This window comes from Anoplophora glabripennis, unplaced genomic scaffold, assembly GCF_000390285.2.
Source record: "Anoplophora glabripennis isolate ALB-LARVAE unplaced genomic scaffold, Agla_2.0 scaffold93, whole genome shotgun sequence".
NCBI lineage: Eukaryota > Metazoa > Arthropoda > Insecta > Coleoptera > Cerambycidae > Anoplophora > Anoplophora glabripennis.
Genome location: NW_019416235.1, coordinates 579,388 through 600,033, shown reverse-complemented (window position 1 = coordinate 600,033; position 20,646 = coordinate 579,388). Strand labels below are relative to the sequence as shown.

At 32.9% G+C, this 20,646-nt stretch overlaps 1 protein-coding gene across 2 annotated transcripts in view; it reads right to left on the bottom strand.

Annotated features, from left to right (window-relative positions):
• LOC108903632 (neurotrimin-like) overlaps nucleotides 1–20,646 on the bottom strand; it is a 360,822-nt gene that overhangs the window by 3,015 nt on the left and 337,161 nt on the right. The window contains exons 7-8 of one of the 2 annotated variants that reach the window (XM_018705868.1): nucleotides 18,623–18,763; nucleotides 4,161–4,283 (exon numbers count right to left, since the gene is read on the bottom strand). In XM_018705868.1, coding sequence (XP_018561384.1) covers nucleotides 4,161–4,283; nucleotides 18,623–18,763 — 264 coding nt within the window. The remainder of the gene's footprint in view (nucleotides 1–4,160; nucleotides 4,284–18,622; nucleotides 18,764–20,646) is intronic. The other variant, XM_018705869.1, reaches the window with a different exon arrangement.

Genomic DNA, 20,646 nt, shown 5'->3' with positions numbered 1-20,646 from the left:
TTCGAACAAGTCATGTGATGAAAATCCTTGAACGTCTTATTTCCTTCCTTTTTTGCAAAAAATGAGAATTAAAACGTATAAGAGTAAACGCGACGAAAATCGAAAAATTGGCTAAGTTTGAGCGGCCATATATCAGTCAATTTTCATCCAAAAATACTTTACAACCTCTTGTTCTGAAGGAAATTTTCTCTACTTTTTTTTCTATGAAGTTCTCAAAAAAAAACTAGAGCCAAAAAAGTAAAAAAAAAACAAAAAATCGAATTTTTTGCTTTTTTCAAATGGTTTATTAACGATATTTTTGCATAAAATTTTCCTTTTAAATTTTTGAAATAAGCTATTTCCATGGGAAATTCAATTCTCTAAATAATTTCTCCTATGAACTATACCGAAATTTTGCTTCGTTTTGGAGCTACAATTAAAAAACTTTAAAGTGAAGCCAGGCACATCCGCAAGAATTCGTATTGCTTTTCTTAAGGAGGAGGAAGTTTGTCGTAGCATTCCCAATACGCCCTGTACAATTTGAATTAAAGGAGATAGTTGGGCCTATGAAGAGAACGTCAGTAATACCGATTGGGATGTTAAAATATTCATCTCCAGAAGGAACTGATGCCCTCAAATGTGAAAGGAAAGGCCAAAAGATCGTCTTAGATTTAGAGTTTCAACACACATTGTCTTTGATGTGCTTCCCCCATCGCATATAATATTCTCTTTGCCGCGACATCCATTTTATGTATGCACTAAATAATGGTGGCGTTATTTTAATTTATTATGGCTATTAGTTGTTGATAGTTTATGTAAAACCGTTGAGTCGTGCATATTTAATTTTGTCGCACACTCTTATCTCCTCTACACAACTACGCAAAAAATCACATTAGCGCTACCAACACCTAGGAAATTTAACGCAGGATGTTCCATGATGAACTAACTGTACATACGAATAAATGAAAAGGTGGTTAAAAATGCTTTTCCAGAATTTAATCATGACAAACAAGCTCAAATACGTGGTTTTTGTCACTAGCTCATATACGACATAAGAGGCAGTAGATTAAATGAATTTAGATACTGGTACAAAAGTATTATTTCTAACTGTTCTAACATTGGGCTTGTGCGAGGCAAGGGCTGCATATTACTACTAGCACTATTTTTAAAAAAATCTAATTACAGTATAGAGAGAAAAAATGTGAAATCGTGAAGGTAAACGCATTAAGAGTTGAAGAATTGAACTTTGCGCTCCCCTAGTGAGCTAAGTCATTCCCAAGAGATGAAGTTCAAACCTTTACAGGAAAGAATAGCTTTTGAGAGATTCCTTTACTGAATTATGTACCCCAGCCTCGCATACCACATTTATATGCCTAGGGTGAAGGGTCAATCTGTAAATTGTTGTTTATCCCATCTCATATACAGAGCGTTCAAATAATAGGGATAACGAAGAACTATTTTTTTATTTAACTTAAACGCTTAATCTGAGTAAAATTACTCACTTCTGCTACTATAGGTTCACTCATAAAATTTCAGTTGCACTCACACTAATAGAGTCAAAATTTTTCACTCAATCGAGTGTGGACAGAAATTAATACATTACTGAGAGCAACTTGAGTGAAATTTCACTCAATTTTTTTACAGTATGTGTTGTTTACAGTTATTTGTTAAAACAAATCATGAGAATGACGAAGAAGTATGTTTTTATTTAACTTAAAAGCTTAATCTGAGTAAAATTACTCACATCTGCTACAATAGTTTCACTCATAAAATTACAGTTGGACTCATACTAATTTCAGTTGTACTCATACTAATAGAGTGAAAATTTTCACTAAATCGGGTGTGGACAGAAATTGATATGTTACTGAGTATTTGAGTGAAATTTCACTCACATCCTTTTACAGTGTAACACTCTAAGCAAATATTGAAAAGTGTCCATGTTTGAGGTGTCACATTAAAACATGGACAGAGAATAACGAAAAAGTATTTGCTTATTTAACTTAAAAGCTTAATCTGAGTAAAATTACTCATTTCTGCTGCAATAGTTTCACTCATAAAATTATAGACACATACTAATTTCAGTTGTACTCATACTAATAGAGTGAAAATTTTCACTCAATCGGGTGCGGACAGAAAGTGATATATTACTGAGTGCAATTTGAGTGAAATTTCACTCAATTCTTTTTACAGCGTAAGACTCAAAGGAGATATAGAGAAGTGTTCATGTTTGAGAAGGTGCCACATTCAAACAAATAATAAGAATAACGAAGTACTTTTTTTATTTAACTGAAAAGCCTAATCTGCGTAAATTCACTTTCTGCTGCAATAGTTTCACTCATAAAATTTCAGTTGTACTCCACAACTAATAGAATGAAAATTTTCACTAAATCGGGTGTGGACAGAAATTGATACGTTGCTGAGTGCAATTTGAGTAAAATTTCACTCACTTTCTTTTACAGTGTAACACTAATTTCAATTACTCATTTCTGCTGCTCATTTCACTCATAAAATTACAGTTAGACTCATACTAATAGAGTAAAAATTTTTACTAAACGGGGTATGAGCAGAAATTGATACGTTACTGAGTGCAATTTGAGTGAAATTTCACTCAATTCTTTTTACGGCGTACACTCTAGGAAGATACAGAAAAAGTGTTCATGTTTGGGAAGGTGCCAAATTAAAACAAATAATAAGAATAACGAAGTATTTTTAGTATTTTTTATTCAACTTAAAAGCTTAATCTGAGTAAAATTACCTACTTCTGCTGCAATAGTTTCACTCATAAATTTCAATTGTAGTCATACTAATAGCGAGAAAATTTCACTTAATCGGTTGTAAACATAAATTAATACATTATTGAGTGCAATTGGAGTGAAATTTCACTCAATTTTTTTTTACAGTGTAAAACTCTAAGCAGATACAGAAAAGTGCCCATGTTTGAGAAGATTCCACATTAAAAATGAAGTGATATATTGTGTTTAACTTAAAATCTTAATCCGACGCACGCCTGTGAAAGAATACGTTAAAAATATGTTCCTCGCTGTGTTAAGAGGAAAGTGTTTCAACTATTTTATTAAAACATGTAATGTGCTTGTATTTGGAGTATACGGCACAAAAGGAGGCGAAATAAAGCGTAATTCGTTCTGCTTGTAATACGTAAGCAGTTACTTTATGTAGCATTTATAAAATGATTTCTTTCAAGTTGGAACAGATATTACAAAGTTTTGACATAAATGTAGACAGAAAGTCAAGGAGGGGTGCAAACGGACACAGGTCAATACGGTTCTAGGAAATTGAGAAAACTCCATTTCCTACAACCTTTACAGATGTGAAGTGTTCATGACTTCTTATGTGGGCATATATGAAATTTGATAAAAGATCTTTGTTGCAGTCCTTTACTTCATATGTTTTGCGGAATCCCATAAAATTGTATAACCGTTATTAGCTTCCCTCCAAATATTTTTCCAGCAGAAAATACAGCATATATAAACATAATTTTCCTATTACCCTCCAAATATGTATATCCATATATAGGGTGTTAATGAACTTATGCCTTCGACGCGGTTGTACTTCACCGGTGTCCAAAACTCTTCGCGCTAACGCAACATACATTCGCGGTGCGGGGGCACTTCGTTCAGGATATCTTGCACGGTACACTTGAGCTCTGTGGACATTTTCGTTCGCTTCGCCATAAATTATGAGCATATCATAACATTGCTAAATAAATGCGCCATTTTCAAAAGAAAACTTGGAAATACGGCTATTAAATGTACTCTCGAAAAATAGCACAGCAATCACTACAACAATGTATTACAAATTGACTTTCGAAGAAACCTACAAACTCGTAAAAAGTGTTACAGAATTTTTTGTAAGTACTTGCCGCGATAAAATACATGTATTTCAGCAGTATCAAAACTGTTTTAAACACATTTTTAATTAGCTTTTTTCTCTATGACCTTAAACTGCCGATACAAGTTTGTGACATCAGTTAACTCAGTTTTTGCTCCTTTTTCACCCCTTTAAATTTTTGACATAAGTTCATTAACACCCTGTAGTTATATACATTAGGAACCAACCCATTTAGGACCTCTGTTTGTTTATAAGTTTAATTTTTTATGTATATAACGAAAATTTACTGCCGCGAGCCTAACAAAATTTATATTTAGTAAGAAAATACTCACTTGAAAATGACTCTCCAGAGCTATCCGAAGCGATCCCGAATATGCTGCCTTTGCTGTCAGCCTCAGAACTTGATTTTTGTTCGGATTTGTCGATTTCATTCAGGTTTGACTGATATTTCGAACCTGTAAAAATTAACTTATGTTAGCGTGGAAAAAAGGTTTCGAGGAGGCGTTATCATGCTACTAATGTAAATCGAAAACCCACTGAATCGTGGGCAAATATAAATACGGCAAGAAAAAAGGGAGAGTCGATAAAATGGTGTGCATGAGTTCAGCCTGGGTATTACTCAGGTACTAGTATTCAATGGTTTATAACAAGCAACGGGTACTTAGATTTATTAGTTATAATCAGGGCAGTGGCTACTACTACGAAATATGTTACAATTAAATCGTTTTAACATTGAATACATTTTTCTATATTTTGGCGAATGCGCCAATGATAAAATGTTTTTTTAATATGCCAGCAAGAAAGTGAAAAATATTGTTGCGGGTAAACTTAATGACAATTCCGATAAGGTTAGGAAGTTTAGAATAGTATTTTCTTGTTAATTACAGAAATATCTTATGTAACAAACAACCTTGATTGTAGTAACACTGTCAGACTTTTTAGCGGTTGTTTCGAATCTAGCAATTATTACATTTATTTAAATGGGTCTCGGAAAGGTAGTTTAAAAAGCTCGTTTAGCTTTCAGCCTTTTACTGACGCAAATTCTTCTAAAAAACGGAGAATAAAGCAAGTAAAGAGTGAATAAATTCGAAATATCGGCGTCATTCCCGTGTGTTAGCAACATGTCTCACTAGCACAAATATTTAAACGTATACAGCAGATGATGTTCGTGATATACAGAGTGTTCCACCTAGAGACCGACCGATTAATCGGCTTCGGCCACATTCGGCCATTATTTAAATCTTCGGCTAAGAATCGGCTTCGACCAAAATTAAGCCGAACTTTTCGCCGAAGCCGAAGGTACCGTTCGGGATGCCGCTAGAGTTAACAAATCTAATCAAATTAGGGTTAAATTAGGCCCTTAACACTACAAATAACACTGCCAAATTACAACAAAATTGGGTAAAGGGTGCTTAAAATATTTACGAAATAGCATTTTTTTTATAAAAGATTAACACACTATATCTTGAAAACGAAGCATCTGCGGACCAATGTTTATATGAACTTTTATGTATTAAAATCACTCAAATAATCGTCTGTTGAATTTATTGTACATAATTAATTAACACCCTATATAGTGGGCCATTAGTGTGAGAAAGTAAAATAACTCCCTTGTTATCCACAATACAGAAAAAAATTTTATATAAAAGTTGTACAAAATCAAAAAACATAAAGGACAAAATTAATTTGAAACACACAGGACGATGAGTAAAAACGGGACACGCCAAATATTGCATTTTTTAAATGGAACACCCTGTATATTTTTAAACATATGGATCTCTGAGAAAATTCTGTATATGGTAATATAAACAGTTTAACATTTTAGTGCGGGGTTGCCAAGTTAGGTAGAAAATTCTTCGAATTTTGGAAAAAATATGACCTCGAAAAAGTTGTATTAACTTTTAACTACTAACACTTAGAGCAAAAATATTTGACCGAATTATAGACAAATGTTATGCAAAGACTCCTATAGTAGCTAATGTCGATATTTTATACAGGGCATTTTTTATAATACGATCATTGAGATTTCTGGAAAAACCTAATTTTTATTATTTTCGATCGCACGAAATAGCTTTGGAAAAAATTGTCACATTGGGTCAACTTGTTCATAATTTATCATTCCATTTTGAGTAAATTTTATTAGTTAATATTTATTTGTGGCATTATATAAAATAATAAAAATTAAATTTTTTCAGAAATGTTGCTATATCTTAAAAACTAACAATTTTGGATATAGAACATGCTTAATAAAAGTTGAAGTGGACCGATATGTGAATAAAATAGAACAATAAAATATAAGTTCCATTTGAAAAATTTTAGAAAATCAAGTTTAAACTTTCTAAAAATTATCGTATTAAAAAAAATGCCATGTATAAAATATCGATATTAGCTAATATAGGAGCCTTTGTCTAACATTTGCCTATAACTCTGTCTAATTATTTTGTTCCAAGTGTTACTAGCTGAAAGTTAATACAACTTCTTCGAGCTCGTGTTTTTTTCAAAATTCGAAAAATTTTCGACATAATTTGGCAACCCCGCACTAAAATATTAAACTGTTTATATTGCCATATATAGAATTTTCTCAGAAATCCAACTGTTTAAAAATATACAGGGTGTTCCATTTAAAATAACAAAGTTAAAAATATTTTCTTGGCCCACATGATTCCAGTCAACTTTTATTAAAGCCATTTTTTTTTAATTTTACAGTTGCAGAATTACAGGCCCTCTTAGGTGGAACACCCCGTATTTGCAGAGGAAGTGACATAAAAACATTTTGGCTAGGCTTGAGGCGCAGCGGTTTGACGTTAGTCTGTCTTAAAAATATTAAAAATACCTGGCGGTATTCAGCAAGTGTACTTGAGTTATTTACGGCAAAGAAAAGATGGAGGGTGATCCCAAAACATCATCATGCAATTAGTATTAAGTGGCGGTGAAAGCAGTTTTCATTAAAAATTTGTGAAAAGTTGAGTCGAGCCGGAGTTCTTTTTATTGGAGTCTATTCTAAAAACACCGCTCAGTGGTCAACTTGAGGCTTCGCTCTTGGGTTGTATAAAGAATATTTTATAATGCCCCGCTTTTCAATACAATATAATACGAAACGTGTTCAAACTTTTAACAGCAATTAAAGAGCAAATGAAAATTCCTTTAAGTTAAGCTTTAAAAATAATGGTTTTATACTTATATTACTTTTTTCCTTAAAATGTAAATAAATCTTTTATGCTGCCTTGTCACAGAAAGCCGCTTTATCCCGAGAAAGTTATAACTTCGGAATAAATAATTTCACTCTTGCCAAATCCCAAAAAAATAATACATACTCATTAAAAACTGCTTGTAAAATTACACACTAGATAATTAGTTATTCGTATATTAATGCATAATTATATTTGGCTAACAATTTTGCACTTTTTTTAACTAAACCAATGATCTAGTGTGCAATTTTACATAAAATGTTTATCAGTGTATACAATAATAATTTAATTAAATTAATTACTCATTAACTAAATAACTACAAACATATTACCGCGTTATTTTTGCATATAAAGTGCTGCAATTACCCGTTAATTAATTGGTTATTTTTTTCACATCACCAATTATTGTCGTAATCCAATTAATTTGATAATTTAGAAATTTAAAACATGTTTATGGTTACCAAATATTATTTGTAATCTCAGTGAAAATGTGGACCGTCCGTCTTGTACAGATCAAAAACGAGATTTTAAACGTTTTATGACCTTTCCGGTGACAAAAATGGCGGAAAAAACTTTTCCCTGACTAATAAAACATTCACTTATAAACTATATAACCCAAATAGCGGCTCTTTTTAGTTTTTATGGTGTTGTTTATTGGCGTTTCCATATTGAACGGTTTATTCCTCCTTTTTGAGATTTATAGTCTCCCAAAAAGGTCAAAAGCTGCGCTATTACCAAAACATTGTCGGCGTGCTAAAAGCGAAAAAGTTGCAATTGTTTTTACTGTTTTAAACGCACTTTGAACAAAACCAATTTTATATGTTACATATAGTTGTGCAAGTATATATGTGCAAGTGAAAAAGTTTTTAGGAAATTTTAATATTCGTAGAAAATTGCAGAAGAAACAGAAAAAAAATATGTAAGAACTTGGTGATAAAATATATTTAAAGGTTGAGGTCTATTTTGGGTGTAACTGATAGAAATATACTTGCTGTTTACATTTCGTATAAAATAATAATAATTTGCGATTTTTCCTATTATTTGTTGCTGTTTCTGCGTAGAAAAGTGGATGACACGTAAAAATGCAGTTTTCAAAACTAAAATGAACTGCGAAAATAATGTTTGACTATGGTTTAACCTAACAGTTGCCTAAATATTAGAAAAAACGCAGGATAATACGCAAATAAATTTCTTATCAAAGCAGTAATAATTTTTAAATAGTCGTCGTAGTCGTCATATAGCCGAAAAAAAAATCAAAAAAATTATTTTACATTTGCTGGTATGGTAATATTCCTTCGATTAAAAAAAATCATCTATGATCCAAAACACCATATTTACTATTTTTCTATCAAATGTATTAAGCAATGCATAAGGTAAGTTTTAGTTCCAATACATGGAGTCCCGGTACTTGATACAAATACGTGAGGTCAAAATAATATCAGTTCTCCATATAAATTTTTTTCATACGGGCCTTCGTCAACAAGTTACGGGCCCTCAAAGGATTAAAAAGTTATTTTTATTTAGTCTCTAAACTGTTAACTTCTGCATGATGCAAATTTGGTGACCGCACATGCGTAGAGCTTGTTTTTGATGTTGTAAGTGAAACTTCATTATGCCCAGAACGCCAGGGACGGACTATGCCCAATGGTTAACAACGCAGAATTTTTGCATAGGTGACGATCGCAATGTGCCTGCAGCAAAAATAAGTTCCATGAAGAATTTTCCAACGATAATACCCTCTTGGCCAACTCGATAAAATTAACAGTTTAGGAAATATTTGTGATTTTATGTCACAGCGTACATCGAGTGGCGCCTACACCATTTTTTATTTATAATTTTTAATTGGACATAATTACTATGTCACAACCGTATATTGTATTTGTTAAAATAAGAGCCTAGAAAATCTTACTATCTAACGTAATTTTCTCTAACAAAATTTGACAAACACAGTTTACACATAATACAAAATAGAAAAAAAACAATAAGTTTAGAGTAAGTATTCAATCCCAATTATCGATGTCCATTCAGGCGTTTCTCAAAAACGTATAGACCTATTAAATTATTACCCACTATGAAGGTATGGGTGGGAATAGTGGATAATAATTTAATAGTTCCATACGTTTTTGAGGAACGTCTGAATGGACATCGATATTTGGAGTTTTTGTAAAATAATTTGCAGCCACTATTAGACGATGTTCCATTAGACACCCGAAGAAACGTTTGGTTCATACACGATGGGTCTCCTCCCCATTTCAATACTGATGTACGAAATTATTTATCGATTGTGTTTAATAATTGGGAGAGGAAACCCAGTGTCATGGCCACCATGTTCTCCAGACTTTAATCCGATTGACTTCTTCCTTCTGTGGATACCTGAAAAGTTTAGTATACTCAATCCCAGCACAGATAAGGGATGAACTGCTACAAATGATTAATTTCCATTGTGATAATAGACATGCCTCAGAAATGCTTTTTCGTGTACAAACAAATAACATTCATAGACTTAGGAAGTGTGTGAAGGTGGAAGGTGCCCATATTGAAAATGTATTTTGATAGTTTACTTTCAAATTATTTTTTTAACTTATTACTTTTTAATTTTCATCTTTGAGGGCCCGTAACTTGTTAACGAAGGCCCGTATGAAAAAAGTTATATGAAGAACTGATATTATTTTGACCTCATCTATTTGTACTCGACTTTTTTGTATCAAATATCGGAACACCCTGTATATGTTTATCGCAGTGGACCTTAAATTTAATTTAAAAAATGCATTTTATTTGAAAAACTGAAATTAGTTAACGTCCACAAATAATGGGACATCCTGTATAATTGAGTATCATTATGAATATTTAAAATTGCGTAATAAAGTATTTATTTCAAAGATTGATTCAATAAATTGTAAAACTTAATGCAAATTATTATATCTCGATTTTTATGTAACTTCGTACAGTCCAAAAATGATATCTGGTAAAAATATATTTGTCTGTACCCCAGTTAGAATATGATTGTTAAAAGACCCTCAAAATACCGTAGATTTGGTCAATATAACGTTAAATGTTGAAAATATCACGTTTAATTACGTTTAAACGAATTTTCAATCGAACGTTAAATAAACGTAATATAACGTACAAGAAACGTTAAGTAACATAAACGTTACAATTGAACGTTATAAAAACGTTAGACTGGCTTACTTGCACGTGTTTCAGATTTTAAGTAGCTCTTAGCTGTAATATAGATGCTCAAAAGGAAGTTTTTGTAGTGCTCTATCAAAGTTTAAAAATAGCGTGAATTGACGGGACATTTCAGTGATTATTCTACTGAACGTTAAGATATCAATGAACTGGGATCAGGGACCAACCGTGTCATTGCGATCACGTCCATTGTGCTTGTTGCTAGTGAGAGTTTAAAAGGCTAATATGATGTAGTTTCTCTAAATCCTGACCTTTAAAAATTCAATTGCGTACCTACCTCGCCACAGTGAATAAGAAACTTTCATCGACTGTTGGAAACATCAGACAAAAAGTGTGTTAGTTTATATTTTATTTTGGATGACGCCCTTAAAGCTCCAAATTTCATGATACACGCTGCCTGTGTTAACATGTAAAATATCTATCACGTAGTGGGCCTAATTTACATCAATAACAGTAGGTAACAGCATGTTAATAAACAATGTATCATCAATGAATTAATTTCAGCTTAAACACGAGTCATACTAGAACAATGATTTCGTCCTTGTTATAGCCCATTAAACAGTTTTTTAATGAAAAATTTACATACATGGTGCCGCAATTGGTGTTTTGTAACTACAATTTATATCACCCAAATGTACCTGCTAACAGTTCCCGTGATAAAGTTAAATAATAATAATCTGTATCAATAATACAATAAAGATTACTAATCTCTCAAGACAGCGCCATCTGGATGAGACGGTCAGAAGAACTTTGGAATGAACATTTATATTTATTTGCGATTATCGCACAGGAATATTTAAACAATGCTTACTGGGTAAAATTATAAAGTGTAAACTTATCATATTAAGGTCATCAATGTTTATTTCGTCAAATGTATCTCGCTTGGTATAAACTGGATTTCTTGATAAATAGCTTGGGGCCAATTAAATATCTTTGAAGGACAGTAATTAAAATTTGTGACAAAATAACAGAACCCTCCATTATGTTATTAATCATGTTATAAATAGTTGAGGATGAAGAATGAAAATCCCCAGTTTCCTCATAGATTGTGAGAAATTTCCATGCTATAAGTACAGCTAGCGATATACTTGGGTAAAGGTGAAAATAGTGGACAAAAGGAGGAAAGGAACACAAAACGTAAGGTTCAACACGTACTTTAACACCTGTACGTTATAGTTACACATTGATTATGTTTGTATATAGAAATTTAAGCAACAATATGATCAGCAGAAAAACATGCGTTCATGGGAATAAGTTCTTTGAAATGCTGCTATATATTTTGACAAATTTTATTGTGTATTTTGACATGGTTGCAGATAAGAACGTTTTAGTGTACGTTATAACAAACGTTTATTGATTATGTGTTTTTAACGTAAAATAATTAGCTTCAAGAAAGATACTGAAGTAACAGGAGCAACAGGAAAAACACATTTATACTAAGCAAATAACTGTAATTAACTGTACGTTAAAACGGACATTAAAACGCATACGCATTTATTTGTTTTCAAATTTATACGTAAAAATTTAAATAGTGAACATGGTCAACAGAAAAGAAACATACTCTCATAAGAATATGTTCTATGTGTAGTTTGGCTGAGTCGATACTTGGTGCTAAGCACGTTTTAGTGTACGTTAAAACAAACGTTTGTTGATTATGTGTTTTCAACGTAAAATAATTAGCTTTAAGAAAGCTACTGAAGTAACAGGAGCAACAGAAAGAAACACATTTATGCTACGCAAATTTAAACATACGTTTTGATAACCGATAAACGCACATTAAAACGCATACACAGTGATTTGTTTCCAAATTTATACGTAAAAATTAAAATAGTGAACATAGTCAACAGAAAAGTAATATACTCTCGTAAGAATATGTTTTATGTGTATTTTGTCCGAGTCGATATTTGGTGCTAAACACGTTTTAGTATACGTTACAACAAACGTTTGTTGATTAATTAGCTTTAGAAGAGTACTGAAGTAAAAGGAGGAGCAGAAAGAAACACCTTCATACTAGGCAAATTTAAAGATACGTTTTTATAACCGTACGTTAAAATGGACGTTAAAACACACACACAGTGGTTTGTTTACTACTTCATACGTATAAATTTAAATAGTAAACATGGTCAACAGAAAAGAACATACTCTCATACGAATATGTTCCATGTGTTTTTTTAGTTAATTAGATATTTGGTGCTAAGCACGTTTTAGTGTACGTTAAATCAAACGTTTGTTAATTATGTGTTTTCAACGTAAAATAATATTAGCTTTAAAGATGCCTTTATGCTACGCAAATTTAAACAGTTATTGGTAACCGAACGTTAAACGGACATTAAAACACATTCACCGTGATTTGTTTAAAAATTTGATTTGTACGTAAAAATTTAAATAGTGAACATGATCAACAGAAGAGAAACAAACTTTATGTGCTATGTGTATTTTGGCTGAGTTGATATTTGGTGCTAAGTACTTTTAGAGTACGTTCAAACAAACGTTTATTAATTATGTGTTTTCAAAGCAAAATAATTACCTTTAAAAAAGTACTGAAGTAACAGGAGGAACATAAAGAAGCACCTTTATGCTACGCAAATTTGAAACCACGTTTTGATAATCGGACGTTAAAACGCACATTACAACACATACACAGTGATTTGTTTACAAATTCATAAGTAAAAATTTAAATAGTGAATATGATCAACAGAAGAATATGTTCTATGTGTATTTCGGCTGAGTTGATATTTGGTGGTAAGCACGTTTTAGTGTACGTTAAAAAACGTACGTTAATTGTACGTTTTCAACGTTCGGAAATGCTTGTTTTCATAAAGAGAAAATGAGCAGTAGGAAGAGCAAAAAGAAGCCCAATGCACGTTATATTGTACGTTAAATAAAAGTGGGTTGTACGAGTGGGAGTTACAACGTATACTTAACGTATAATAGTGTAACTTTCTGAAAGATTGTAAGCTAGTATATGAAATTCTGTTCTTCAACTTAGACAGTCGCAGTATTTCCATCGAATGTATTTTATAATTTGGAAACTAAAGTGAAATAGAGATGGAACTGAAATGTGTCGTTTTATTGCATCTAGATAAATAGTATTGAATTAAGTCAGTACTAGTTTATTTAAATAGATGCTCCCATTTGGAATTAAGCCCTTTTTCAATGGAGTATCTAATTTGTGACGACCTTTGCATGTAATCTCTACACCGGTCTGCTGAGAATTAACCTCGTCTCCCCAACAACCTAAGATGTTATTTAATCTAAAGTCATCTCCTCTCGTATAACTCTGACAGGATAGTTAATTCAATAAGCTGATTCGACATCCGACTTTTCCACAATTCAGCCCTCTATATTCAACATTAGACATGCTAATTGAAACACAAACATACCTACCGACATTTATAACCTGTTTTACACATTATACCTTGCATTAGCTAATAAAATGGGCCACTTCTACGCTAAAAATAGTAATTTACTAATTGAATCGCCACCTCATTTTTACAAAGAGCAAGTCGCTTTCCAGTAATTTAGATTTTCCATATCTAGGAAACACGTTTCCTCATAATTTAGTAATTAACTTTACGTTATTGTAAATATAGATAGAACGCTTCGAATGTCACCATGACAACAGCAATACTAACAGCTCATTTATTAATTGTTGCTACGTATTCTCGATGGGAAAAACTTTTACTTTACGTATTAAAAAGACGCATTACTGAAATTGTCAGTTTACTGTACGGTCGGGTCGGTATGAATTTAAAGTTGAGTCGCGGCTGTATACTTTTCATTGAACCACTAGTGAAGCTTTCTTCTCTCTTCGGATTAGTGCCTTTTTACAACTTCAAAACTCGCAATCTTACGTATGTCAAATTCTTTAAGTGCTATTCGATACTCCTAGCATGCCTGATTCTCGTCCTATCGATCGGTCAGCTACATTTACGTTTTTTGTATATGTATACTAGTGCCAGTAGAAACTTCGTGGTATTGGACGTCCTACTGGAAGTTTTTGGTTTTCTCTCCCTTGAGGTCTCGATTTTAGGATCTTCGCTTTGGAACTTGACAACTTGGCAGAAGTTATTCCAACTCCTACATCGTATAGAAGACGAACAGAATTTGGACGTTAAACCGAAAAGAAGCAGTAGTGTTTTCGTGAACGCTAATTTTATATTCTTCACCGGAACTGTCGTCCTATTTGTTTTATATGGTTACGAATTTTACTATCACTCTGATAGAAAGTCCGTTAATTATTTTTATTTGTCCGATATAATTTATTATTTCACAGAATTTGTCCAAATCAACATAATTGGTAACGTAGCACTATCAATTAAATGCAAATATAGAAACATTCGAAATATATTCGATAATATTGGCTTTGATTCCCCTGAAAATATAATTGATAATCTAAGGAAGGTCAAGGTGCTACTCTTGACAACCAACAAAATCGTCGCTACATTCAATAGACTGTTTGGACTACCTGTTCTTTTGAAACTTGCTCATACTACAATAATGGTATTATTATCGTCTCTGATTTTATTCTCATCGACTCCAATAAAAATAAATGGCGTAAACTACCAAAACACCCCGGAAGTGATTGGGATAAACATTGGATATGTCTTCCTAGCAAATGTAAGTATGCCTTCATCATAACAGATCGAATCAAACACTCTCTCTTTTGTAGTTATGGTCTGTAGCGATCATATTTTGCTGCGACGCAGCTGTAGAAGAGTCCAATAATCTGCTGGTAACTTGCTACAGATTGGAACTGTTACTCCCTCTCTTTTCCAAGGAAATGGAAGAGCTAAAATCTGTGGAAAATATTATAGTCCAAATCTCCTAAGTTCACTGCTGCAGGTTTCTTTGAAATCAACAGACCCACGTTGCTGTCTCTTCTCAGTACCGTCACTACTTACTTTATAGTTTCTATTCAATTCAATTCTCTGTAGAATCATTTGTTCAAAATTAACCGAACACAAAATGTAATAAATTGAGTTCAGCACAGGGTTTAAAGTGTATTTTCCATTAAAATTACATTGTGCTTAATCTAGATAGTTTTGAAAATATACCTACTGTATTTTATAAATTTGGAATTTCCTTTTAACCCGACATAGAACTCAACGAAGTAAGCACGTTTTTCAAATCACTCTCAAATATATCCGAAAAGAATCGGTCAAGGGGTTAATTTAATGAATTTCAATTTGCACAACTAGACATATTTCACATTAAGAAATAAATAATTTTGTTTCTAGTGTACTAGACACAATCGCAATTGATTCGAAACAATGAATTGTGAACCTATGTAAGCATGCATCTGTATGTTGAAAACTATTTTGGATTGCTCTAGGAACAAAACTAATAATTACTACAATACAGGGTGTGGCGTGTATAAAATATAAAAATTAAACTACAGCTTCCTGTGATATTTGTAATAGAAAACTCTTACACGAAAAAGTTCTATCTTCGCGTTTTTTTTGTAAATTAAAGTTCATTTATTCAACGAAAATTAAGGCCGACCCTGTGTTATTTATTAAAAACTTTGGAAATGTTTTTTAGATGCAACCTTATAATTTAAGTCGGTATAATCTAATACTAGTAATACTAAAAGAAGGTTAGGTTACATTGTCAAAAAATTTGTGCAGTCAACTGATTTTGTATTTGTACGGAATTCATTATTCACCTAATTATATTAAGCATCGTCCATCGACCCATCAGTGTTAAAAAGTGAAAGATTCCAGACAAAAGTTTTTATTTTGTAATTGCACGATAGCGACAGTGTAATTTTTATAAAGAAGTAAAAAATAAGAATAGCGTGCCGATTACAATAAAATCGAGATTCTTATTTCTTACTTTGCTTAATTTTTTAATTTGTGCACAAACTAGTTCTACAATGAACCCAGAAAACAATGCATTTACTATTTCCGAACGTGTCGATATGGTGTTAGTGTATGGTGCAGCCGGAGAAAATGCGCTCGTGGCGACTAGGTTGTACCGGGAACGATGGCCACAACGTCACCCCCCCCATGTGCAAATACAATCCTACAGTGCGTTCAGCGGCTGCGAGATACGGGAAGTGTTATTCCTCGAGGAGAATGACGTAGTCAGCAAGTGAAACTTAATGTTGAAAATGCAGTGTTGGAAAATCTTAACGAAGACCCCACAATTAGTACTCGACGACTCGCGCACAACAAGTAGGAACCTCATCTCGTATCGTACATCGCATCTTAAGACGCCAGCTGTTGCACCCCTATAATCTGCAACCAGTTCAACAGATTTTGCTCCCGGATTGTGATCAAGGAATGCGTATTTGCGGATGGCTTTTACGGCAATGTGCCAATCAAGTAGACTTTCCTGCTTATGCTTATGTACACTCACGCGATTAGGGAAACTCATTTTCAACATCGGTTCTCGGTAAATGTTTGAGCTGGCATAATAGGCGATGTACTTGTGGGTCCCTATTTATTTGAAGGACGACTAAATGAACCAACATATGCTGACTTTTTGGAGAACCGGTTGCCTGAATTATTGGACGATGTGGCATTACAAGTTCGGGCACGCATGTTTTATCTTCAAGATGGGGCTCCTCCACACAGTAATCGAGAAGTAACGACACTTTTGAATGAAATGTTCCCTCAGCGATGGATTGGACGCTGTGCCGTGGCCACCTCGGTCACCCGATCTAACTCCAATGAACTTTTATCTTTTGAGTCATTTGAAGTCATTGGTTTACAATACTCCAATTGCTACGGTGGAGAAATTGCGAAACCGTATACTTGAAGCTGCTGACACAAGAATACCTGGAATTTGGGAAAATATTCTATTCGCCAAAATTGGGTGCGTCGGTGCCATGCCTGTATCCGCGCTAATGGGGATCAATTTCAACAAAAATTGAGAAGTATCTTTCTATCTTTCAACGTCCATATATTAATGGAGTTTGTTTAGTCCACTAGTTTGTGAACTCTTTTGCAGTAACAACAATGCATTTAAGATAGTAATTACTATTAATTATTATAATAAGAAAATTTCAGTTTTCTTTTTAAATATCTATTTCTCTTACTTTGTACTTTTGTATTGAAAAATTGCCCAAAAATTGAGAAGTATCTTTCTATCTTTCAACGACGATTTGTTTACGCAGCTGGTCTACAGCACGTAACTTATCGTATAGCACACGGACAGGACCGTTCCAGAGAAAATATGTTGATTGAACTTTAATTTACGAAAAAAAAAAAACGCAAAAATAGAACAACTTCGTATTAGACTTTTCTATTACAAATATCGTTAGGAAGCTGTAGTTTAATTTTTATAGACTATACACGCCACACCCTGTATATGACACAGTTAACATTTTGCAAAACTCTTCGTTTTCATTCACACAAACTCCAGCTGTTTCACATATTGATGTGCGGTGTATGTGTATTTTTTATTTGTGAGATTTTTGTTTAGGCCAACGTATTTTCATATAAAAATAAATCTTGGCTGATCCTTTAGTATTATTTTTTTAAGTGGCAAAATACCAAAATTAAAAACAATAATAGGATGCTACAAAGAAATAATTACATACAACTCACGCATGATGCGGCGTCCAGTGACAATTTAGGTTCTAAACGTTACACTACATAAATTATAGTTTTATATTTACAATAATTATGAATTAATTAACATATTAGTACACAGGGAGTGTCACCAAAATGCTGCCATAGCATCGCAATTGTATCGTTTGTGATTTAATCTCGCTCTCGTAGGTTTGTTTATATTGTTCAATGTTCTTGAGGGACAGGACACTTACAGGAAAATCGAGGCGGACATGCTAGTCCTAGACCATCTAGAATACTTCAGATAGTAGATGTTTTAGATATCGAGCTAGTGCTTGTAGCTCATATAAAGTGTGGATTATTTTACGTGAAAATCAAATTTGTACACATGTGCAGTAAGTTCAAGCTCTAATATCTCAAGGCATTGGTGATAAAATCGAACATCTTTAGGATGGCATTTTTTATTTTCCTTACCTTTGAGTTTTCGAACAAATACAATTTGAAATATACTTTTTTGAGTTCGATGTCTTGTTAAAAGGAAAGTTTCAACTCAAAAAAATGTATATGGATTAAACCAATAGAAAATGTATAATATTCATTTAATGAACGGTATCTTAATTAAGATTTTTTAGAAACTTACTTAAAATTGATGTTGGTAATGCTGATTCAAGTTAACCATGGAAATTATACGGACGTATTAATTATTTGAATTTAACAAACGTGTTAGTGAATTAAAAGCGGCCTTTTCCCCGAGGTACCGCGCCTGGGTTTCCGGAAAGTCTGAAGAACGTGTCAAAAAACGAAAATACAAATGCATGGTGGCCTACTCTACAGTTCCAAAATAAAACATCAAACAGCGCATGACACTAAAAACGCTAATGTCTACAAATGCGGTACCTTTGTCAGCACGATGGATTGTGAGGGACGATGGATTCCCATAAACAGAATTGTTGAGGTCGCCACTGCCCCACATATCCTTCAAGTGGGTGGGAGTTTCCGTAGTAGTAGGCCTTGGAGACGTTGTCGGAGGTGATGAAGCTGCGACAAAAACATGTATCAATTTGCCTCGACTTTAGCAAGTTAGGTTACTTTAACAACTCCAAAAATGACAGTCTCCGTTTGTAAACTTATGCCCTATCTATTGATTACTCCGTCAAACCTAACACGTTTTTAATTCATCAATAAATAGAGCACTTCCGTACTAGGTGTCTCTAAAAGACCCACTATTACAACAAAGTTAACATTGAAATACTTCGCGTTGACACATTAACATTAAAGTAATCCAGTATTAAATATTTATTTTGTTGATAAAGATATAAATCATATTTTTATTCTGGTATTGCAATTTTACTTGTTTAGTTTTACAAGAGGACAGTGGTGTAACATAATTATTTTATCACAAAATTGGGGGCAAGTGTTTTTAATAAGACATTTTGTTTACTGGAGCTAAATACTGAAAGGGGCGTGAAAATTGGGATTATTTGTCTTTAGACATGCAGTACCAGTTTCTTAAAGCATACATGCTCAAGTAAAGATACAGGTTGTGACAAGTTCAATAAACACATAAAATGTCATGCAATTGTTATTTAAAATATTTGTAAATAGTGTTCCACTTAAGACAAGTTTTTTCGCAGCTGAGGTATTATCAATAATATCTCAAATAAAAGTTGCAACAAATTGTGTTGCCTAACCTCACCTTTTCAAGTGAACCCATCCTCTTTATTTTCAATTTTTGAATTTCGGGTTGAAATTAAGGCTCGCATTAATGAACAAATATTGAATCTAAGTCATACTGTTTCGGTAGAGTTTTCTTAAAAAAAAATATGTTTGTAGCTTCCTAGAAAATATCAAATTTCTTTGACATTAAACATTTCAAATGTAAAAATAGTAACTACGTCTGTTAAAGTACCTGATATTTTTTTAATAAAAATCTCTGTTACGTATAACACAGATATGCTCCTTTTACGATAAGTTTGCAATGACGTCACAGTGTGAATTGGTACAGCGTTGCCAGGTTGTAAATTTTTTCAGGATCTTTAAGAAAATTTATTTTCTATAGCGAATCCAGTTTATTAGAAATGTAGCCTAAAACCACAGGTCATATAGTCTATTTAAATAATTTAGAAAACAGTAAAAAGAATTAATAACAAAGTTTAAATATTGTTAATAATATTTAAAATACGGTTTGTCATTGATGTAACAATTACAACAGAACAGGAATTTAGTGTAATTAATTGCACTTAATTACTAAATGTGATGACATTGCAAACTTATCGTAAATAAACCATATATTAATTTCCTTTGGACTTTGATCACAGTTTTTCATTTTATTTTTTCTATTTTCGCGTTAAAAAATGGACACTATATTATAGTAGCATTTTCAATACCAAATTATGTTAAAACATTGAATTTCAAGATCTCATTGCACCATAACCCCATAACCTTATACCCCTAACCTTATACCCCTAACCCTATAACCCCGTAAGCCCCTAACCCCGTAAAATGTTATTGGAACTGGTTTGATCTCAAAAACTCACGCTCACTGATTGTACAATCAGGGAATTACTATTACGTTTTTCAATGTAGATACAAAAAGAAAAAACCCTGGGTGACTTTGTAGCACAAATCTGTATGTCCAGATAGAGGGTTATTAGGTTGTGGGGTTAAGAAAGCCCGTCAACTCACAGTGGTGTAGTTTCGGATCCCTTAGGTATGAAGTCCATGTTCCCATAATTTCAGAACTATGTATTCTGGCACACTTTGGGTTACGGGGTTTTGGGGTTATGGGGTTAGGAAGACCTGTTAACCCACAGTTACGTAGTTTTAGACCCCTAATATATGAGATCTATGTTCTCACATGATTCTATTCCCTCGCACATCCCGGGCCAGGGGGTTATGGGGTTAAGGGAGTTATGAAGCTA